Source organism: Nelumbo nucifera, chromosome 3 (assembly GCF_055504915.1).
Source record: "Nelumbo nucifera cultivar China Antique chromosome 3, China Antique-T2T, whole genome shotgun sequence".
Classification (NCBI taxonomy): domain Eukaryota; kingdom Viridiplantae; phylum Streptophyta; class Magnoliopsida; order Proteales; family Nelumbonaceae; genus Nelumbo; species Nelumbo nucifera.
This window is the reverse complement of record NC_142651.1, coordinates 68,148,492-68,172,734: the sequence shown is the minus strand read 5'-3', so window position 1 is coordinate 68,172,734 and position 24,243 is coordinate 68,148,492. Positions and strand designations below refer to the sequence as shown.

Sequence of the window (24,243 nt, the reverse complement as noted above, 5' to 3'; positions counted from 1 at the left end):
CCATGTCGATTTAGGCCACGAAAGGAATTAGTACACGTGTATTATGAGAATCCTCAAATGAAAGGAAAGCTCGTCCTTGAAATATCTTATAAGACATGTGGCAAAACCCTAGCAATGCTCCCTAACAACTAACAGTGAATCCGAGATTCCCTTTCCTAATTGGAATCAAGCACTTTTGGCTCCTTCCTTTTGGGACCTCGAGATCTCTCCCTATAAATAGGGGTCCAACTCATAACGAAACAATCATCATTCTATCACTTCATTTTCCCTAGCCTTTAGCCTACCTCCTGCACTCGATCTTCCTTTGTCCTTCAAGGAGGCCCCCATACATAGCCTATCCACCACTCACATTAGAATCTCTGGTTGTTCCTTGATCACAGAGGATGGACGCACGTAGTATCAACCTTTTTCCCATTCCTAAACAACACAACAACAACCAAGAGGTCATTAACCTAGAGACTAGAGATTAGTTTGGTATGGAGTCGATCGAGCAGGTTGACATCGAAATACTCTCGAACAAGGTATACAAGTTCGAGTCCCATTTCGACAACCTGGAGCAAATGCAACAAGAGATGAGAGCCACTCTACAGGTTCTCCTCCAACAGTCAGCCAGGACCGAATAGTCCCCTTTCACCCTAGTCGTTCCTCCTGCATCCATCCCCACCAGTCACCAATCCGCCAATCAAAACTCTAAATCCTTTACAAACCTTAGCCCACTAGGTACGTCCCTCCCCAACAGTGGTCACAGTACGACGGGTAGAAGAGAAGCCCTCAAGAGCATGTAAACAAGTTTGAGGATGTTTTGGGGTCTTTTGCTCCCGATGGGGACCTAAAAGTCAGAGAGTTCTCCAAATCTTTAACCAGGCCAGCATATACCTGATTCGTCAACCTAACCGCAGGTAGCATTGACTCGTGGGCAAAACTGGCAAAGAGGTTCCTGTCAAAGTGGTTTATCCTGGAGTGGAGACTGACAATGGTAGACCTACGCAACACAGAGCAGCGCGCAGGGGAAGATCTCTTGGCTTATGTGATGAGATTTCAGAAGTTGACCCACTTAGTTTTCAACGAGCATGTCACTGAGAAGAGCTTCGTCGAACAATGCATGCAAGGCATGCAGCCCGCCTACAGGATAGGCATAGAAAATGTATAAATTAAGACTTTAAACTAGTTGTGGAAGTGCGCGAAGAGGACGACATGCACTATTAAAAGCACTTCGTCCTAGTCTACATCAGCCTCAGGACAGTATGGGAAGAACGAGGCCTATGTTGTCGATAGAAAGCCTCGCAATACTAGAGGGCCTAGGCAAGGCCCTATTATTGCAGTCCAAGGCAGAAGAAATAATGCACCGATCCCTCCCCCTTTTGTCTGCACCAAAGAGGAGGTGATCATGATCATGAAGTTTCCATTAGAGAGAGTGTAAACCCTATCATTCGCTTTGTTCGACAAAGGGGTCGATCCTATCACTAAGATCACCCACTTAAGTGAATTCTCGGACTGCCCCAACCTACCCAAGTTTTGACCCACAATGGATCTCACTGATTGGCATATCAAAGATGGCCAAATCCAACACCTAGTGCAGTACCATAATCAAGTCTAGGGGTTATGTGTAACTTTCTAGTTTTTCCCATCAATCTCCAAGGTCCAGGCATAACTGGAAAATGGTCTAGGTTCAGTGTTTCAACCAAACACACACTGCATGTGCTTTGGGTCTAACCCTAGCAACTTAGACAAGTTGCCCCAACTTCTTTGGCAGCACACCAGTGTCAGCCTTAGCAGGATAAACTCTCCCAAGTTTATCCAATGGATGCAAACATTCTATGCTAACACGAGTCTCATAAGTATCTACTTTAAACGATAATTTCATATAAACATAACAATATCAACATGAAACAATAATGTACTTTTATTCATTTACAATAAATGTATATGTACATCAACCTCATTGGAGCTAAGGGCATACACTGTCTAACAGGAGACTCGCCATCAGGGCACTGGCAGAGACATTTAGAAGGTCGTTGGAGCCCCAACGATTTGACAGGACGAACGTGGAGTTCACTCAAGATAACATGCTGGCCACTGACCCCCACCACAACCAACCCTTATATATCACAGCAAAGATAGGGGGCTTTGAGATGAGGCGATCCATGGTTGATCCAGGCAGCTTCGTGAATCTATATCCGTCCACACCTTGAAGTTGATGAGCATCTAGAAAGAGACAGTCAAGGGGTTACCCATGGAAGTGACGGACTTCAATAGTAACACATCCATCACAAAAGGATCCATTGAGATACCGATTGTGATAAGGTCGTTCACCATCACCCAAGAATTTAAGGTGATCTCAGGGAGGACCGTATACCATGCCCTGCTAAGACATCCGTTGATACATAGGTTGGCCTTAGTCCCTTCGACGTACCACCAATGCATTAAGGCAAAACACAAGGGACGTGTGGTGAGGATCCCTAAGACTTGTGTCCCTTTTGATAAATCAAAGGCTCATCTATAGGATGCAATCCACTACACCGAATTGCCTGATGAGGGTGAGATGAGCATAGCCAAGGTAGAAGGCATGTAGCTGCCAAACCCTGCGAATGAACCTCCTGCCGCACCAGAGAGGAAGAAGAGGACGAGGTGCGTAAGAGCGATCGACGATGATGGGAAGAGCTATTACACCATTGTAGAGGAGTACGAGGACGGTGATGCGCCAGCAATTAAGAAAGCCATCCCAGAGCTATGACTTTACAATTAATGTTAAATATCTTGAAATGGTCACTGTAAGCTATACCGCCATCGCTAAAATTGAAATAACCAATATGCTTGATATCTATCATATATACATCAAAAATTTGTTATACTATGATCATCAAGTTCAAGTCAACCATTGTACATGCATCTTTTATTGAAATAAAATTTCCCATATACTCATCACTTAAACAATGCATCTAATACTCATATACATCCATCATTGTACGCATGGACTCTGAATGGAAACAGTTATTACACTCTCCAATATGTATATACCTCCATGCGCTCATTGCAAGTAACTTTTCAACCGGAACTATTTCACCGTATCATCTTTACAAACAGACATCGCGGTAATCTCATCGCAGAAGGACAACGAACCACCCAAACAAAGCTTACCAGAATCAAAGGTACGACACACCCAATAAATATACACACAATTAATAACGAAGCCAAAGATACTAAAATTTACCCGAAATAACAAGGATTGGGGAGGAGACCGTAGAGTACTATGATGAGATCCACGCACCTCCCAAACATATGCAAGATTCCATCAACGTGGTAAAAGAACCGTTAGAAGAAATAAACATGGCCACAGAAGAAGCAAAGAAAAGGCCATTATACATTTCAACCAAGCTAGAAGGAAAACAAAAGTTACTTGACCTACTGAAAGGTAAAAAAAAACTTTCCTCATCGGAAACATTAGGCCTTTGTTAGAAGTAAGACTGATCTGTGTTTTCTTTCACAAAGTTCCAGGATGTCTTCGCTTGGTCGTACGACCAGATGCCAGGCTTGAACTTGGCCCTTGTCAAACATTCCTTGAGCATAGATCCAAAATTCAAACCAATGAAACAATCACATCCGAAGATTCCTTTATTTGATCCACTTCCATTTCAACAGATCTCATTGATTAGAGTTTATCAGTCGTAAATAATCATACAAACCTCATTTGACCAATCAAACCTCACCACCAAAGACCCCAATGCGTCTAATTTCACGAACTAATTCACTTGTTTGGCCATTAAACTAGAACAATTTCATTTCAATGCACCAGATTAAATCGCCCCTTCATCTATCCCAACCTCCAACCTCAAGAAGGTGGAGGTTGATGTCAACTTTGTACTTGACCTAATAAAACATCTAGACTAATAAAATTAAGTTTAATAGACTTAAAATACCCAAAAACCTAAAGATACCCCAACTTAAAGCTAAGAAAAGACAAAATGACATTTATGGTTGAGTCAAAACCCGTGGAAATCAACCCCGCATCGAGGAAAAATGTTGCACCAAGAAAAATGTTAACTACAAACCTTCTCCATTTGAAAATCATTGCCATTTTCATGAAAACAATCTCTTAAGACCCAAGTTTTGTGATTAGTTGAAGTTTCAAATAGATTTTTTCCCTCTTATCTCTATAGAAAGGACCCAAATCGAACCCAACAAAGGGAAGGACGAGCTGGAAGCATTCCTAACCTCTACAACACCTGCATTCTTGCTTTCTCAGAAAGAACCCCCCAAGTCTTAAGCTCTTGAGTTTCCAATCTGCCCAAAATATCTTCCTCCCATCTAATAGACGTTGTCAAAATTTGATTGGCTGTGAAACAACTTGAAGTCCTCTCCCTATTTTTTTTTTTTGAGAAATCAATTGGAAGCAACTTACCAGCTTGAGTCCTCCGTCATTTTCAGTAAGGATGGCAATTTCTATCCTACCTGGTGGGTACCCGCCCTACCTTCCCCGATGGGGTGGGTTTTTTTTGCTTAAATGGCGGGTTTTGGGGTGGGTATGGGTTTTGGAATTCTACAACCCGTACAGGTACGGGTAGGGTACAGTATTAGGCTAAACCCGACCCTCCCCAACCCGCATATTATTGGAAAGCATATAAACTTTATGGACTATGTGTTTAACTTAATAATATTTTAAATTTTATGTGAAGGATAATTGCTAGTTTATGTGTTTTTTAACATGTCTTAATCATATAATTAGAAATATTGATGTTTATTTGTGTTATTTTACTTATTTATTGCTTATATATGACAAGAAATAATAGGAAATTAGATGCGGGTTTTAAACCCAACCCGCCCCTACCCTTGAATGCAGGGAAGGTAGGGTCGGGGAGGGTTTTGCACTTTTATGTGCGGGAAGTATTTGGACTCTCAAAATCCAAACCGCTACGAGTTTCGGGGCAGGTATTGGTTTGGAGATTTAGGGAGGCGGATAGGGTCTAAAATTTACAAAACCCTCCCCAAACCCGCCCCATTGCCATCCCTATTTTTCAGCTTGTTCCAAGTACTGGATATCAACAATCAAGGCTATAACTAAGAAGTAAGTTTCTCAACTTGTTCTTATATCTCTTTAGTCTATTTTAGCTCATTTCTGATTTCACTTAAACTTGAAGCAAAAGGTAGAAAGACAAGGGATTTGGGGATACTAATACCCAACTCTCGATAACATCACCTCAAACCAAGTCTAAAGGAACTTGAGAATCTTCTCCTACGGTTTTGGATGTTTTACCTCTTCTTAAATTGTTTCTTGAAAATTAAGCCTAAATAACTTCCATATTAGGATATTACAACTTGGGAAGAGAGGTGCCTAACACATTCCCTCTCGCAATCCATCATAATCCAAGGTCTCTTAGTTGAATGTCATTCCCAAAGAGAAATGGAGTCACTATCAAGAAAGTAAGATCAAATTTCAAAGTTGAAATGAGAGCCCATTTCCTCTAAAAAAATGGGTGGCAGCTCCTTTGAGCCGGCTATGAGCTTCCCATAACTCACATAAATGGTTAGCCATTCTGTTTCCAATTCCAAACCCTCGTTCCTATAAACCAAATTAACCCTAAATTTTGGCCAATTTTGGTTATATTTTGTACCATTTTTGTTTCTACTTGAAGCATTTTGGGTTGTTCAATAAAAATTGACTGTTATCTAAGGTTGCTTATACTTAAAACAACACCTTAAAAATGCACGTGCAGGAGGTTATTTGTAGAAACATCAATTTCTTGCTAAGGGGATGAAGTATCATTCTAGCTTAAGTAATAGTCATATGTTATGTGACAACACATCTCTCAAGCCTCACCAAGTTATAATGATAAACCCAAAATGTTTTAGGTAGAATCAGGACTGGTACCCAACATAACATTGCCACTTAAGTTTATTTTAAAATTTAGGTTTATATTTTATTGATATTATGTTTATGTTTAATGTTTTTTCCACTTTTTTTAATCTTTTTGGCATTTTTTTTAATTTTTTTGGAGTTTTTTGAATTTTTGCACCTTGTGCTTCAGGCACAAATTGCCCCTTGTGCTTTTTTTGCGCCTTGCACTTTTAAAACACCGGTTACCCCTAAATTCAGTTAAAGACATAACTTGGATGTAAAATATATCAAATTCAAAGTCACAAAAGCATCTAGGTAAAAGCTTGCCTCAGTTGACTAAATAAATAACAGAATAACAATGCTCAGCATATGCAACAGCACAGTGTCTCAAGCTCAAAATTGGTACATTTAAAGGCCTATAATCATTCATCCAGTGCTGCACTTTTTACCTCATTCTGCATTTGACTTATATGGCCATACAGACAAATACGTAGATCACCCTGGATGACTTGCTGGTGCAAGTGACTTGTATACAAGTCCCAGAATTCACCACTACACAAATAGACAATAAGTCAATAGATGATAGGATTTTAACAGTGCACAAATTACATCCACTCATAAGGAAACAAAGAGATCAGGAGCCACAAAGGGGGGAAGCAGAAGAGAATAGCTAAAATTCTATACCTGACTTGTGGTTGAGTAAACAGGGAATAGCCCTTGGCATCTATGTGCATGTCAAGCACAAGCACTGCTAAGCGTGAAAGCCTTAATGCATCAATTTCAATTAATTTCTTAATCCTGGAATTAGAACAAGAAAAGTAACAAAAGAAATTAATAAACCAACTAAAACAAGGCCCACATTACATGTTTTGAATTAACACAAAAAATGGAGGCAACTTATAAAATTGAATCCATAATGATTGAAGTACAAAGGGATGCAATGTTAGACAGTGTATGCCCTTAGATCCAATCAACATGATGTACATTATGACATTTATCGTAAATGAATAAAGTACATATTTGATTCATGTTATGTGTGTTTCTGTGTAATACCCTTAAACTAAACACATATAAGACTTGTGTTAGTTTAGAATCTTTACAGCCGTTGGATAGATCTGGGGAGATTTATCCTGCCAAGGCTGACACTGGTGTACTGCCAAGTTGGTTGGGGTGGCTTGTCTCAGTTGCCAGAATGAAACCTGAGGTACATGCAGTGTGGGTTTTCTTGAAACCCTGAACCGGACCAAAATTCCAGTATTGCTCTGGACCTTGGAGATAGATGGGCAAAACTGGAATATTACACCTGACCCCTAGACTCGATTATGATACTGCACTAGGTGTCGGATTGGGCTGTCTTTGATATGCACAATCAGTGAAATCCTTAGAGGGGGTTAAAACCTGGGTATGTTGGGGCAGTCCGAGAATTCATCTGAGTGGGTGATCATAGTGACGGGATCAGCCCCTTTGTCGAACAAAGTGAATGATCGGGGATGCACTCTCTCTAATGGAAACCTAAACTGACGGCAGTTGATTTCAACCGTTGAAATTTGTTTTGCAAAATATATTATATAGAGATATACATATATATTATGGTTTCAAAATGTTTGCAAAAGGTTTTAATTCCCGAGATTCATGTGAGTAGAGAGTGCAGCACTGTACCTTGCAGCCGAGGGAGAGGTCCTCTCTTGTCGAGCAGTGTTTGACCATTATGGGCTAAGAGGTTAAGTGTAAGACCATTGAGGATTATACCTGATGGGCTAATCTTGCATCTGCCCACATTCCTTGGGCCTTCAAAGATGGCTAGACCCAAGGACCATTTAATGTAAATGTTGGGCCCATTAAGAGACCATAGTGATGGACTCAAGGGTTCACTGTATTCAGTAGTGAATTCGGCCAGGCCTTGTAACAGAGGCTAGGCTGAACCCATGTGGCTGATGTGTAGATCAATGATAGGGTCCCACGCCATACAAAGAGAGCCAAGCTAGCCAGCATTAAAGAGAAAGTGAGCCTGAAAGCTTAATGGGCCTAAAAGCCCATTTTGAACTGGGTTAATTAGATTAATTAAATAGGGGCGGATCTGGGATTTGGATCAACAGATAAGATAAGGGATTATCCTTATCCACTTAAAGAGCCCAGATCCAAATAAAGATTTGGATCAAAGGAACTCCTAATTTGATTAGGAAGGCTAATCTTTAGATGCAGATAAGATAAGGGATTATCCTTATCATTTAAAGAGTCCAGATTCAAATAAAATATTTGGATTAGAAAACTCCTAATGGGATTAGGAATTCTTCTCTTTAAGGCTATAAATAAGAGAGCAGGGCCAACCTCCAAAGATACATTCGCTGAATACAGAGAAAAGACAACACAGTTAGACTACTCTTGCCTTCTGCTCTTTTTCTTCCTGCTCTTGCCGCCCCACCCTGTTCGATTTCCAGTCCTTGGATTGGATCAAGATTGGATCTTGATATTGTTTCTTGCCAAAAGAAACAATGTAGAAGCCGTGCTCACTGTCCTATTCGATTCTTGCTGAAGAATCACTAGTTCTTGGTGAACACCCTAAGTTGTGTCATTTTCAATGGAGGGAGGAGTTGGTACCCTCTTTGGGCGTGAACACCTACGTTGGGATGAGCATTCTTACGTGGATTCCGTATCAGGTATATCCCTCCCTTATTTTGGTTTCAAATTTGATCTGGTTTGGTTACAAGAACGAACCTTGAAAATGTAATTTTCTAAATTGGGAATAGGATTCGCTGGTGGGAGTCAAGAAATTTTTGAAATTTCGCCCAACCTTCCTGCAGGGTTCGGCTATCCATATAATGGATCTCCCATCCCTTCATGCAACTCTCGTTGATTCAGTTCAATGATGGGAGCAACCTTCAATTTATGGCAAGATTCACTAAAGACCAAGGCTAAAGGCATATAGCACTCATACTTATTGAGTTGTTGATATAGCTTTTCTTCACTCCAAGCCTTTCACTTGATTGGCTATGAAAATATAGAATGCTTCTACAAGAAGAGCCTTTTCTAAATGGCTTGATCTTTGAGAGGTTAAGTCCAAATATGAAGAAAGAAAGGAATTGTACCCTTTTCTCCCATAAGCAAGTAGACTTGTCAACAAGTTTGTTGGTGTTAATATTATCAAAATCTTCCAATTTACACGATTCACGATTTGAATCATGAATCCCAAGGGTTTCGTTTTGAATCTTATGTCTGAAACCTTTTCTGCAAAGATCTTATGATTTTTATTTGAATCCTACAATTTGATTCATAAATATTTATATGGTTTCTGTCATTTGCTCCGATTCAAATCAATTCAATTAAGAATTAGTTCATTACTTTGTCATTTTGGTTTTTTTTTATATTTAGTTTTGTCACGGGTGACTTGTTTTAAGGACCTTACTAGAAATTGATTTATTTATGTTATTTAAAACCATATATTGAATTTATTCCCCATCATATGTAGGATATGGAGCCATTTATTTATGTTATCTTAGGCTTCTATTGTATAAGTGGTAACTTCTTTTGTTTGGGGTACATATATGGTAGATATGGATTTAAAAAAAAAAAAAAAAGTAGGATCACTTTTCTATTTATATTTTGCCTGTTAGTATATCCATATTTAATTTTTTGATAAGCTTTTAAAAAATAAAAAATAATCTTACAATTAATTATATAATTCACAATTCAATCTGATTCACATTTATTTACGATTTATGATACAATTATGATTTTTAGAACATTTGTTAATACCTGCATGTCTATTGTGTAGACAAAAGATGCATGAACAAAATATCTGGTTCAACATCATTATCTCACCGAAGAAGATGACCAAGTCTAACTCAGTGAGTCAGGGCCTTTAAGTCCCTCCTCACCCTAAGCCTACACGTGGACAATCTAAGTTGGAGGTTGCAGGGCAAACAAGGTGAGGACTAGAGTGTCAGATCCTAAAGCTATTTTCCTACTGCCCTTTATGGTGGTCCAATTGACTTGAATTTGAATTTGAAAGATGTGGGCTCAGTTCGAGCAAATCAATTTGAGCAGTTGGTTGGGCCTGGGGGCAAGCCCAGGTTTCTTAGCCCATTTTGTTGAGGCCAAGAGATAAGGCAAGCCCAGTTAATTTTAGTAGGGACAAGAAGTGTAAGGCCTCTCGGGCCCATTCCTTTCATTCCTTCGAACATAAAAATTTAAATGATTGCAGGTCATTGCTGAGTTGTATTAGGAAGGAGATGAATCCCCACCAACCCCCATGTACCCTTGGGAGTTTTAGTAGCAATGTTGGAGATCCACTCTGATGAGAAAGCGAAGATACATCTTCCCACCTCCTCGTTCAATCTCTCAGATGAAAGTGATACCTCTAGAGATGCTTGTTCAAGTTCCTTTCGTTCAAAGTCAGAAGCAATGGACTCAAAAGCAGGTTTGTGCAGGGTTGCTAATCTTTTCATGGAACATCCCTCACAAGGAAGAAACCAAGTGACCCTAGAAGTGGAGGCTTATCATGTGGTGAGAAAGGAGTTAACCTCAACCTTGCCTCCAAGTCCTCTCGTCCTCCAGTAGTCAAGGCAACCCTCCTCCCCAACCCCCAGTCTTCGACTTCAATTTCTCTGTTGTCTCCTATTTTTGTCACCCTTTGTGTGTTTATTTCCCTTTCTTGTATAGAAACAAGTCAGCCCTTCCACCTTTCTTTTCCTTCCGTACATGCTTAGGAAGACAATCTCACATTTAGATGGGTTGAAGCCGGTGTTTTAAAAGTACAAGGCACAGATAAAGCACAAGGGGCACGCAGAAAAGGCACAAGGAGCAATTGCCGCTCGAGGCGCAAGGCGCAAGGTGAGGCATGCGCCTTTTTGAAGCAAGGAGCAAAAATACAAAAAATTCATAAAAAATGCCAAGAAATGCAAAAAAATAAAAAATATATATATTAAACATAATATTAATAAAAAATATACATTTAAGTTTTAAAATAAATGTTTTCAAAAAACAATTATGTAAAATTACAATACATAAACATAATATGTAAAGCATATTCAAATGAAAATTTAAAATAAAATCAAACATATAAAATATTTTCAAGCATGTAAAACCCACAATCTCTTTTTCAGCTCAATTGCATACTTCAAATAGTTAATGTGATGTAAAACATCTTGCATTCCTTATTCTATGATCCGCCTTTGTACCAAGCCCCTCAAGGCAATCCCCAACAAGTAGTCATTAGGTTGAAAAAAGAACAAAAAGTGCAAAAAATAAAAAGGTGCACGCCTGGGGTGAAGCTCCAGGCGCACATTGTTTGAAAGTGCTGCACCTGGGACCTATGTGAGGCGCATTGTAATAGGGGTTAATAGGGAAAATGTGTACTGGGTTGCATTGTAATCTTTTCTCGTTTGCTTAACCTGTAGGTTTTTTCAAGGAGAGATTGCACCTAGTGCCTCTCCTTGGGATGCTTGTAACAGCTTTCTTATCTTGTTAATAAAATTACCATTCAATTATCAAAAAAAAAAAATCAGGTGGAAGTAATAAGAAATTATTTTAAATGCCTATAATTTAATGATGAATGGATATCACTGAACATAATGGAATGGAAAAACAGGATCCATGTAGCTGACCCCATATAGTCAGGACAAGGCTTTGATGATGATGAAATCATGATTGGGAAACTGCCCCTATCCATAGCATGTATGGTTCAGGGACGTGGAGGGGTATTATGAAATGCAGGAAGGCATTTATGTCATCCATAAAGATGAAACTGGGAACAGGTGATAGAGTCAATTTTGGAGGGATATCTGGTGCAGTCAGCAGCCCTTAGATGAATCGTTTCCTGGGCCATTTTCTATAGCCCAGGTAAAAAAAAAGATGCAACAGTTCAAATGTAAATTGCAATCAATATTTGGAGGTGGATGATTTCATGGAGATGTTGGGGGGAAGGGGGCAACGGGCATTAATCAGAGGACATCGCTTGGAAATGGAGATGTTGTGGGTGGGCAAATCTGTAAGATCTTTCAATGAGAAAAAGGATCTGGGAGAGAGGACACCACTTGAAAATGGATATGGGAAAGCAATGCCCCATCAAAGGTAATTTTCTTTATATAGACAGCCACACTCACTGAGATTCCTGCAATAGATCAGTTGGTTGGGAGAGCTATGGTGATTGATACTTGATGTAATTCGTGGTTGTGATTGGGGGTAGGTGGGTAGCCCATCCCACATCCCTTTCACCCCCCCCCCTCCAACCCTTCTTTTGAAAGGTACCCAAACCCTGGTGGATGTAGTTCATGTGATTGAGAAGGGGAATCCTGTATCTGTTATGAAACATGAGAATATACAGAGACAAGTAAAACACCAGGTTTAGGTTGGATCTGGTTGCCCAAGGCATCAATTCTAACAGCCTAACCCCACCAACCTTCTATCAAGTTTGCATTTTCCAACTTTAATCCTAACCTAATCTTTAATTCAAAACCATTGTTTTCGGGTTAGGTTTGGGTTGGCCGAATCCAAGTGATACCTCCACCGCAAACAAGAAAACGGTCAATGAATAAATAATATAATCTACTAGACAAATTTGACCTTACCTTAATTCACTTTTACTGGTACCACTCAACATGTGTTTGGGATGTCTAACTTGTTCAATCTTCCCATAGGGAACCTCAAACCAGTAGTGGGCTGAGATACTAAAGACTCCATCTGCACTTGCTATTTCCTTTGTCCATATCCTCATCCTTGTCATCACATAACCCCTCCTGTCCTTGCTAAACATTTAGTTGATGGTCCACCCATTTGGAACAAAGGCCTCAAACTTTGTTACGTACTAGATTTTGAAAGACAAAATACAGATATTAAAAGCAAAGGAGGAAGGAATATTTTTTTTCCATCTTATTTCTTTCTTAGTTCTTCCCCGTTTCTTCTCCTTCAAGAATACCCTGCAGCCCTCTACATGCTAGATACATCACTTAGATGAATGGAAGGGGTGCTTTCCAGAATCAATGATGCAAGTGTTATTGGTCTGGCATCTGGATGGCCTAAGTGAGATGGATAGAGTAGTTTGAGGAGTTACTCCTCTGGTGGTCTTCTGGTGCATTTGGACTCGAAGAAATGAGTGTTTCTGCCAATTCTTTGGAAGGAGTTCTTAATAGAACTGAAGGCACTTTTTACTCATGACTTTCAATACATGGTTTTTAGATATTGATTTTTTTGCTTTCTAACTGTAGTCAGCTATTAGTTCAGCGGAAAGATCGGAGAACCTTAGTTTTGTATAGTTTCTCTTTGTACAGTTCCTTGGCTTACACAAGGCAGAAATTGTAAAATAAATAAATAAATATTATCTCTCACCTGTTTGGCGTACCACTAGCAATGTTCACACGGGCTTTCAGCAGTGATACCTACATCATCCCAAAATACAAGAATTAATATTTCCCCACTAATTAGAGAAAAGGTGTTACTGAAACAGTGTTCTCCCAACCTTATAATGAAACAGATCAACTAGAAAGTATGAAATATAAAATGTCGCATGTATGCCATTTCGAACTTCAAACAGGAATTAATGTAACCCACATAATGGGAACGCAATAGAAATTTCTCTAGATAAACATTAAAGAGTCGTAGGAAAATCATGTCAAACAAACCATAACCTTCAAATATGCAGCGTGTCAGATTAAATAAGGCTTCTGACAATAATTGGTTAACAGTTAAACCTAATGGGATGCTGCCGTGCAGTAAATGTACATTAACATTATGAATTTGTTGAACAAGACATGATTGTGGTCATGAATTACCAGATGATGAGTGATGACAGAGAGGATAGAAAACAACTATAGGATTGTTATTGCACACCAAATAGAAGTTATCGAAAAAGATTCTGAGGGTACATGGGTGCATGGATTTTGCATAACAAGTACAGGGATAGGTTTTAGTGACTTAACGTGTGAAACTATCAGGAGAAATAGGATTTATTAATGAAGTTTAAGAGGATGAAAAACTAAGATATATATAATAGCAAGATATTGCTATAGATCCAATTCTTAAGCCATCTTAAAGGGGTTAGCAGTAGGGGTGTTAATCGACCAGTTTTGATTTGGATCCAATCTGATCCAATTCTTAATCCATTATAATTATTGGATTGGGCCAAACCAAAATAAATTGGTCCATATTCTTATTGGTTTGACTTAGACCTAAACCAAATTTTCAATAATCCGATGAGGCCAAACCCTTGTCCAATTTGAAATCAATCAAAACTGAAAACAGCATAAAATCATTTTTATTTATGAAAGTACTTTTACAAAAAATATTTTTATAAAATTAATTTTATGAAAAGTATTTTTACGAAAGCACTTTTATAAAAATGCTTTTACGAAAGCATTTTTTAAAAAGTACTTTTATGAAAGCACTTTTACAGAAGTAGTTTTATAAAAGCACTTTTACAGAAGTAGTTTTATAAAGCACTTTTGCAAAAATACTTTTATGAAAGCACTTACAAAAGTACTTTTACACGAAAGCACTTTTATGAAATCACTTTTACAAAAAAAATACGGAAGCACTTTTACGAAAGCATTTTTATAGTACTTTTATAAAAGCACTTTTACGAAAGCAATTTTATGGAGCACTTTTAGAAAATCACTTTTATGAAAGAACTTTTATGAAAGCACTTTTACAAAAGTACTTTTATGAAAACACTTTTATAAAAACACTTCTATGAAAGTACTTTAATAAAAGTACTTTTACGAAAGCACTTTTATAAAGTACTTTTACAAAAGTACTTTTATAAGTCTAGTACTTTTCGAAAAGTGCTTTTATAAAAGTGCTTCTACAAAAGTACTTTGATACAAAAGCACTTTTCCGAAGTACTTTCTATAAAGTGCTTTTGTAAAAGCACTTTTATGAAAGAATTTTTTATCAAAGTACTTTTACAAAAGTGTTTTTTCAATGCTAAAAGTGCTTTTATATAATTTTGATATTTCATTCAGTTTGGATTGGATCCAATCCAATCCATTTACATTTTAATGGATTGGATTGGATTTGGTTTGTATTGGATTTGGACTGGATTGGGTCCAGCCCATTTGTAAGTGGACTCACATTGGACTGGATCGGGTAGAACCAAATCTGCCCAATTGACACCTCTAGTTAGCAGAAGCTGGTGAAAGGGAATATTTATGAGGGTTGAAATGCCAAGGATATTAAAAGAGAATGACAAAATAAATAGGGGCTTATAAAAGGGTTCAGTAGGGCTGTAATGAAGGGTTAGCAGGGGCTGGACAGGGTAATCAAAGAAGCAGAAAATTCAAAATAGCACAGAAGAGGTTGAAATAAGAAATTAAACTACTTAACTTTGGAATTTAAAACACTTACTAGGACTTCAGGAGGATTGGAACTTGGTACTTGAAAGAAGTATTCGTGAACCCAAATATATAGAGATGAAAGAACTATCTGTGAATCCAGATGGAGATCTTTCTCAAAAGAAAAAGAGTCCAGATGGAGACTCTTGACCGAGTAAGGCGTTTAGAAGCCTGTTTAGTAAGTCATTTGTGAAATCTGAGCCAGATAAAGAGGAAGTTCTGGAGTACTAAAGAATGGCATCCGAGAAGAGTTGGAGTCAGATTAAATGCAGGGTTTTTCCCTTTTCTACTGAATTTTAAGGAGGCAAAGGAAGTGTTGGAGTGTGGCTTCTTCAAGGATAGTTCTCCATAGTTAAGATTGGGGAGATGGGATCCTTCTGTTGGAGCTATCTGTTAGACAATGTATGCCCTCAACTCCAATCAGATTGATGTACAAATACATATATTGTAAATGAATAAAAGTACATTATTGTTTCATGTTGATATTGGTATGTTTCTGTTTAAACTGAACACTTCTGATATTTGTATTAGTTTAGAATGTTCTCAGCCGTTGGATAGACTTGGAGAGTTTATCCTGCCAAGGCTGACACTGATGTGCTACCAAAGAAGTTGGGGCAGCTTGTTTCACCTGGTAGGGTTAGACCCAAAACACATGTAGTGTGTGTTTGGATGAAACACTGAACCCGGACCATTTTTCAATTATGGCTTGGACCTTGAACATTGATGGGCAAAACTGGAAAGTTATACATAACCCCTAGACTTGATTATGGTACTGCACTAGGTGTTGTATTGGGCTATGTTTGATATGCCAATCAGTGAGATCCATCAAGAGTCAAAACCCGAGTATGTTGGGGAAGTCTGAGAATTCACTTGAGTGGGTGATCATGGTGATAGGATCGGCCCCTTTATCGGACAAAGTGAATGATAGGGCTTACACTCTCTCTAATAGAAACCCGAACTGCCGACAATGTATTTCAACTGTGTTTGAGATTTAGTTTTGCAAAATATATTTATATGATATAATATTAATGTTTTGTGAAAAATGTTTGCAAAAGGTTTTAATTCCTAGGATCCATCTAAGTGGAGAGTGTGACACTGCACCTTGCAGCTAGGAGAGAGGTCCTTACTTGTCAGGCAGTGTTGTGACCATATTATAGGGTTGATTACTTGATTGGCATTATCTTACTTAAGTCTATTATCCTTGGGTCTTCATAGGATGACTGAGTTCAATGATCATTTAGGTGTAAATGTTGGGCCCATATTGAGCCCATAGTGATGTGCTCAGGGTCAGGGGTTCACTGCATTTAGCAATAAATTCGGCTAAGCCTTTTCATAGAGGTTGGGCTTAACCCATGTGGACTTATGTAAGGTCATTGTGGGGTCCCACGCCATAGAAATCAGGCCTAAGTTGGCCATGCAACATCTTGGGTCATGAGCCTTTAAAGGAAATGAGCCCAATGCCCATAATTAATAAGATTAAGTAAGCTGTCACATGACAACTTAAGTTGGTTGTCATGTGTTTTGGGTCAAATCTGGGTTTGGAAATGGGTATAGATAACCCATCCTCTTAAGAGGATAAAGCTTATCTCTTAATAGAGTCCAGATCCAAATTAGATTTAGATAATCTCCTAATTTGATTAGGAGAGTGCTCCATAAGGAGATAAAAGAAGAAGAGGGCGAACCAGACTAGAAGACCACTCTCTCTTGTTCTCTTTTGTCTTCCAAGAAACCCTATCACGACCTAGGCTTTCAAGGACTAATAGAGATCAATTTTCTTTTGATTTTTACAAGAAAAATTCAACGGAATTTCAGGCTCACCTTCCCTAGTTCGATCCAAGTATTTGGGTTGCAGTTTTGCTAAAAATTATGTTGCTAAATCAGCTTCACCTATACATTGCGCCATCTTCAGTGGAAGCTGGTTTTAGGACTGATTTGGGCGTGAACGTCCACCTTGGGATCTGCATTTGTGGTATCCGTATCAGGTACAAATCTCCCTCTTTGTTTGGTTTCAAATCTGGTCCAGTTTAGTGCAAGACCAATCCGGAAAAATGCAGTTTTCCAAAACATAGGGAATACAATTCCCAAAAGGATTAGGAAATTTTTTAAATTTTGTCCAGCCATCCATATGATAGATCCTAACCCTTCCAACACTATCCACAAAGTGGGGGCTAGAAGCCTGGTGTGGAGAAACGTTATTAGTATTCCGCTTCATGTGTGGTGCTTACAGATGTTCCGAGCAATGGGAAATACATGTGGGATTTGTTAAACAAAGTATGCCCTGAACTCCAATTAGACTGATGTATTTTGACTTTTGTTTGAACGAAATCAAATCATTATTATTTGATTATTTCATGTTTGTGTCCATTGTGTTTTCTATGTATTACCCCTTGAATTGGACATTTATGAGACTTATGTTAGTTTAGTATGTCCTCAACCATTAGATAGACTTGGGGAGTTTATCTTAGAAAGGCTGACGTTAATGTACTAGTGACTTAGTGGAGCATCTTATCTCAACAACTAAGGTTAGATCCAAGATAATCAATGGGTGTTTATCAGAAACATTAAACAAGGGCCAATTTCCAATTATACCCTAGACCTTGAAAACAGATGGGAAAAACTAGAATGTTGCACATAACCCCAAATCTGATAATATATTAGCACTACACCAACTGTTGGACTTGACTGCTTTTGATATACCAACTAGTGAGATCCTCCAAGGGTCAAATACCTAGGTATGTTGGAGTAGTTTGGAATATCACTTGGGTGAGTGATCATTGTGATAAGATTAGCACTTTGTCAAACAAAAAGAATATTCTAGGTTACACACTCTCTGATGAAAACCTTAAACTACCGGCAGTGGATTTTAATGTGTTTTTTAAATCAACTTGCAAAGTATAGTTATATTTATAAATAAATTATTTAATCAAAAAGTTTGTAGAAGGTTTTTATCTTGAGATCCATTAAGTAGAGAGTGTAACGCTGCATTTAATGGTTAGGGAAGAGGTCCTTCACTGTGAGCAGTGGATAGATATTTCGGATGAGAGGATAAGAACAAAAGACCATTTAGGGTTGAAACTTAATGGGCTTTCTTCTTATGTTAATCCACTATTTTTGGGCTTCATAAGATGGCTGAAACCAAAGCCCACTTACACTTAAGTGTTGGGTCCATAATAAGCCCAATTCGATTAGCTTAGGGGTTCACTAGGTTCACCTAGTGAATTCGGCCTATGTGATTCTCTACATGGGTCAAACCCATAAGAATTGATGTGAGAGCTTAGTGAGTCCCATGCCATTCAGGTCTAATGGACTTGCAATTAATGTGAATAAGAACCAATAGAGTAATGGGCCTAACCAAGGTTCACAATTTCGCAACGTATCAGCCCATACCAATCAATACATATCGTCGTTCCACTAAAGGCCCAATACATGGAACGTATCGAAACCACTTTTTTGTTCCTTTTCGCCTGTATCGGGCTGATATTGACCCGTATTGGACCATTTCGAGTCTGTATCGGCCAATGCAGGTCAATACTCTAATGTATCGATTGATACGTTACAAATTAATTACCTTAATTAATTATTCTCCTTTTTTTTGATAAATGAGAGTAGTTTTATTAAATCAAATAACAAAAAAACAATCAACCTAGAAGGAGGCACGAGATGTTACCCCCCCTAGGACCGAACCATATACACCAAAACTGCCCAAGCCTGAGACACAAGTACAAAGTAGCCCAAAATAGATCTCCCCTTGACACCCCTTGCCTGTCCAGAGAATCAGCCATTGCATTTGCTAATCTTCTGACCCACGGAAACCTGATAATCATATTCCTTGTCATCCATTTAACTTTCTTTAACAGATCCCTGTAGCCCCAACAAGTTGTTTCTAGGCTAATTAGCCAGTCTACTACTACCTTGGAATCCCCTTCTACTAGTAGATTGGTCACTCCAATTTGACTAGCCATCTATATACCTTGTATCGCTGCTAGTAGCTTTGCCCTTACCGAATCACCTTCACCCACTGGTCCTGAAAATAGAGGCAACATATTGTTGTCTTTGCCTCTCAGAATCCCACCAATTCCCGATGGCCCTGGGTTACCTTGGCAGCTTCCATCAAAATTCAATTTTACCACACCATCCGGTGGGGAATCCATTCAGCTTGTGATTTGATCTTGGTAGAGACTGTAGCAGCCACTGCAGCCCAATTTCTCCTTAAGTCATCAAAGGCCAACAAGTGTGAAGATTTTAACCATGAGATAGTCCTTGTCAATATGCATTCCTTGATTTCAGCAAGATTTCTTTCCTGTTCTTAAAATATTCTAGCATTTCTCTCCTCCCATACAGTCCACAACGTAGCAGCTCTGATACATTTCCACATTAGCTTCCCTCTTTTTGTCAATCTCCCAAAAGCAATCGGAGTGAACAGCAACTTTACTTCAGAGAGCAAATTCCACCTGCACCCAAATAATGAAACAACCCAGTTCCAAATATTGGTAGCAAAGGAGCATGATATCAGCAAATGGTTACACAATCCTCACCCTTCACTTTACACAAAAAAGGTTTCTTCTTTTGCAAGTTTTCCACAGTATTGATCTTACCTCTTTTTGCAAGTTACACAATCCTCACATCACAGTCTTCTTATATCGCACTGCTTCATAAAAATAGGGGAGCGCACTTTCGCCACAATCTTCCAGGACCAAGGTTTTGGAGCAGTTTGAACACTCCTTGTCTTCCTTCTAGACATCGCGAGACGGCTTTTCTCCACCTCTCCATCTTCGAACAGACGGCAGAACTTCTTACCAGATTTGAACAGTGAAGTCCACTTCCCCCGCCACCACTTCAACCTTGTTTAGGATTTGGTTCCCCTGCGAATCTTCATTCTTACCCACTCACAGATCGCAATCTTCAGCGGGGAATCGTCCGTCTCTATGAAACCCCCACAAGCATCCCCTATAGCCCTTATGACACTTGAGCACCAGAGCAGGAGTGGAAGGCCGAAAACCCTAAATCCAGCACAACTTCAGGTCCTCTCCAACTTCGAAAGGGTCAAGGTAATGACATCCCGCACTCGCCCCGCACCAGTCCAGCAAAAGGGGGTTCCTCCCCAACCGCCAAGGACCTTGCCTTAGAACCCATTCCGCACCAGCTCTCGACGGACAAATAATGAGGAAAAGTCCATCTGCCATTTTCTTCACTCACACCCCCCACCTCCCTCTAGAAACTATTTGCCCACCTCTCTACCTCCCTAATCCCCTCCCCCCAATGGAACCTACCCACCAAGCAGTTCCTCAAAAACTCTCTTCTCACAGTCACCCCCTGAGGATCTGTAGCAACCACCCTTTTACCATTAACCCATTTCACCTCCAACCCCCCAAGATCAAGCCAAACCCTCGCAGCCACCACTTCACTGTAGGAAAGATTGCACCTAGCCCTCCCTTCCATCTCCAGTTTGCGGTACCGGTTGGAGGCTTCCCATCTTCGCTTCCCTCCACCTGATCTTCTGTAAGAGACTCTACGCTCCATCAAAACTTCAGACAAAATACCCTTCATCGGCAAGACAACATGATCCCTGCTACGATTTCCACCGCTGGAAAAAGATCACCACCGTTGGTTCGATTCTCGTCACTCAGAGTTATCAGCTTGATCACCCATGCTATAATTGATTATTAAAATGTATATATTACCAAATATTAAGACATTGTTTTGATTTTTCTAAAATCAAGATAAGATATATATAGATATATATATATATATGTACACATTTTCTACTCTACCAGTCTAGAGAAGCTAAACCCAAGGTACAATCGAAAGAACAGGGACAAAATAATAGATTCAGGGTGGATAAGCTTGGAGGAAAGTACAGAAGGAGAGGAGAACTCTGGAGTTTCCAGCTTCGGTAGTGTTCAAAGTGCCAATCTCAACTTGGGGAAGAATCGGGAGATGGTTTGAGACTACTGTTTGATAACAAGCTCTCTACCACACTTCCTAGGCTCTTGAGCCCGGGAAAGAGGAAGGTAGATTAGGCTCCACTTCAAATGAAGTAAAATCTAAGACAGAGAACAGAGGAGAACTACTATGTTCAAAACAAAACCAAGTACAGGGCATTAGAAGGACATGTGAAGTCAACCCAGAAATTCTTAGTAGATCTACAAATTGCCTTGTTCCCATGACTATCTAGAGGTTGGTTGTGATTCTTGTGAGGGTAACACCTCTGACTTAAGCCCAATGATTGGGGTTAAGGGTTCACCAAATCCTTCCTTTGTACAAAATTCTCTTTTAATCCCGGATTTTGTTGCTATGAATGTTTCTTCGAGTCCTGTGTATCTTGTGCGTACAAGGGAGATTAGCCCAACCTTGCAATCTGCCAATCAGGATGATCAAGTGCAATAAACAAAGGTGAATGGACCCCTATACTAGCCCAACCCCCACAGAATCGATATGATTTCCGGGCTCCAAAGTATTAGTGGAAGGCCGTAGATTCTAATCTAGACTTTCTTGTCTACAGACCCCTGTCTCAGAAGCTCATTCATGGAACAACCAACAAAGATGCTCCACCTGTTGAAGAATAGAACTTTACTCCCCCCCTCCCCATTGAGACCTACTAAGAATATGTTTCAGATCTGACTCTGAAGGGACAATGAACATGAACAAGCCATTGATCAGCATTTTCACCTTGACTTCCTCCAAGAAGTTACAGGCTTCCCTCACCCAAGCTTCGGCACCTGCTAGGTCCGGAGCCTCCCCCTCAAACTTACCAACTAGACACGACTCCAAGAACTTCCTATGGAGATCGACTCCATTACCTTCTATTTCAATTAAGAAAATATCCCCATTCCAATAGAAGCGCCAACTACCCCTGGTAGGCCAGGCCTTTATTGTAGTGACATCTTTGACTTGCGCCCCCCATCCCCCATCCATGGCAGGCTTCCCCTCACCATACCGCCACCACCGTTCACCATTCCATATTTTTGTTATAGGAAATGAAGAAAAGAAAAGATGAAAGAAAAAGATGATGAAGATGTGGAAGAGATGAAATATGTATTGAGATGTTATTCTCACACAGTACATTGAGATAAGGAATTGCACATTAGGATTAATGAATTATTACATTAATTACAAAAATAATCAAAAAAACTATTTTTGAGTTAAGAGAGATATCATGAAAAATTTGAGTTTAAATTGTTTTGTTTTTGTTCATAACCAACTAAATAATCAAGTTTCCTTCACTTTTAAAGAGCATTATAATTAATATGTTTTAAATTATTTTTCAATTTTTTATGCTGTCTAGATGAGGAATATGTCTCACCAATTTGAGATGTGAGGCGGTGAGGCATACACCTCATCAAATTTGAGGCAGTAGTCTCTTACCTCAACCACAACGTTGCTGAGGCAAGGAGATTTGGCTCCACCTCACCTGGCATCTTTTAAAACAATGTTTTTAGTAGTTTTATACTTTATCATCAAATTGGTATTTGATAGTCTGATGAACTTTCTCATTCAACTAAAATAAAACAGCAAGAATGAAACAGCCCCAATTGGTGATTGAGAAAACAGGAGCCCTTGTCATTTCGTTTCATTTTAATCAATACAAACTGCATGAAATAATAAAGTTAATAACAGAGAAACTACCTGTTCATTGACCTTCAAATGTTTGGCAAATAGCTTTGCGGCCTGACACTCTCTTGTCAATGGGCGGAGACCCCTAATGCAGTGCAGTAAACATTAAACTTTATAAACTATTAGTAGAATAAAAAGTGATAAATTGCTTAAAGAGTTAATTCTAACTTGAAGACATCGCAGTATTATTGTATGACATAGTAAACGAAATATGGAAATATGGTAAGCCAAGGTAGTGGCACCTGAGAAGCTCTAACGATCTCAAGGCAGATGAACTGATAACAAGAACTGCTGGACTCCCTGGATCAACCTTTCCCTCTAAAAGCTGCCCTTCACAGAGTACATTTTTCCATGACTTCCCAAAAACAGCCTTCATATGTTTGCTCAAATTACCAGCATTCTGCTCTAGATCTTGCAATAGCTCTACTATGCATGTATCTGCATACTTCAAAACAAAAAGGCAATTAATAGATTACTTGCATGCACTCCAATATAAAAGAAAGCAATACAAAATAGCAGGAAATCAAAACTGTCAAAACCCACTAAAGAATTTCTCATAACAATACTAGTATCACAAAGGAACCTATTAGGCATCTTAGTTAATGGAACCGGCACCTAAGCAATAACCCAGTTATTTCTAGGAAATGTTGGCATTCGCTCAGAGTTGAATCAACTAAAAACAAAATCACATCAGCTCAACCTCATATACTTGATGGTCTATTTTATAGATATAAGCTGCATAGAGCAGTCGAGTTCCGAGAATTTCTTCAAATTACTATTAGCCACAGAAGGTTGCTGAGAGAGAGAGAGAGAGAGAGAGGAACCTGCCATTGATTCCATCTCGAGAGAAGAAAGTTTGAGACGATTATTGGCAGATTTAAGACGATCCAAGAAAAAGCCGAATTGCTGTGACGGAAGAAGAGTAGTAGTTGTCGGTTGTAAGACATTGCTTTTCTCATCGTTTTCGGTCTTGCTCTCAGTATTCTTCTTCTTCTTTTTCATCAAGGCTCTGTTTGGGCCTAGAGGTATTCGATTAGGGTTCTTCTGGTTTTTAATAGCAGACTTCATGTTCCTGCCACCTCCCCTCTCTTTGCACCAGTTTTGCTTCGAGACTTTACTTGGTTCTTCACACCCCATTAGGGTTTGGAATTTTGGATATTTATGTCTCTTTTTCCCTTTCCCGTTCAGCTTATACTTCCGGAGCTCAGCATCGTTTGTAACAGCGGGAGGGAAATGGTGCATTTCTTTTGGGTTAAAATACTATCGGGAAACGGACCGCTTTCATCACCGGTTTTCGGGTCATCGGTTCGACCGTCCGAGCCGAACGGTTCAAGCGCTTTGACCTTTGAAATATTAGAGTTCTTCTATCTCTAAAAAAGAGAGAACTAGAGCTAGGTGGCTGTATGGCTCAGAAAACAAAAAAGAAAGAAAAGAAAAGAAAAAAATGAAAGGAAAGAGGGAAAGAGAGAAAGG

The 24,243-nt window shown here is 39.2% G+C and overlaps 1 protein-coding gene across 2 annotated transcripts; it reads right to left on the bottom strand.

Moving 5' to 3' along the window:
* Positions 1-6,086: 6,086 nt before the first annotated feature.
* On the bottom strand, positions 6,087-24,027 carry LOC104589230 (U3 containing 90S pre-ribosomal complex subunit). 2 transcript variants are annotated; one of them, XM_010247474.2, is made up of 6 exons: positions 23,599-24,027; positions 23,013-23,215; positions 22,783-22,855; positions 13,157-13,206; positions 6,518-6,631; positions 6,087-6,385 (listed from the first exon to the last, which is right to left on the bottom strand). In XM_010247474.2, the coding sequence occupies exons 1-6, from the start codon at positions 24,010-24,012 to the stop codon at positions 6,256-6,258; spliced, it is 984 nt and encodes a 327-aa protein (XP_010245776.1). In that variant the 5' UTR covers positions 24,013-24,027; the 3' UTR covers positions 6,087-6,255. The 2 variants fall into 2 exon arrangements, with proteins under 2 accessions (XP_010245776.1, XP_010245777.1); XM_010247475.3 differs by having other exon boundaries at positions 23,013-23,208; positions 23,595-24,012.
* Between the last annotated feature and the right edge of the window lie 216 nt (positions 24,028-24,243).

Excerpts from the sequence above, each read along its gene's own strand:
- LOC104589230 (XM_010247474.2), bottom strand. The coding sequence starts at position 24,012 with ATGCACCATTTCCCTCCCGCTGTTACAAACGATGCTGAGCTCCGGAAG. Across the intron at positions 6,632-13,156 it reads GCTAGTGGTACGCCAAACAG|GATTAAGAAATTAATTGAAA; the intron begins GTGAGAGATAAT and ends TTCTAATTCCAG. Across the intron at positions 6,386-6,517 it reads TTTACTCAACCACAAGTCAG|TGGTGAATTCTGGGACTTGT; the intron begins GTATAGAATTTT and ends CTATTTGTGTAG.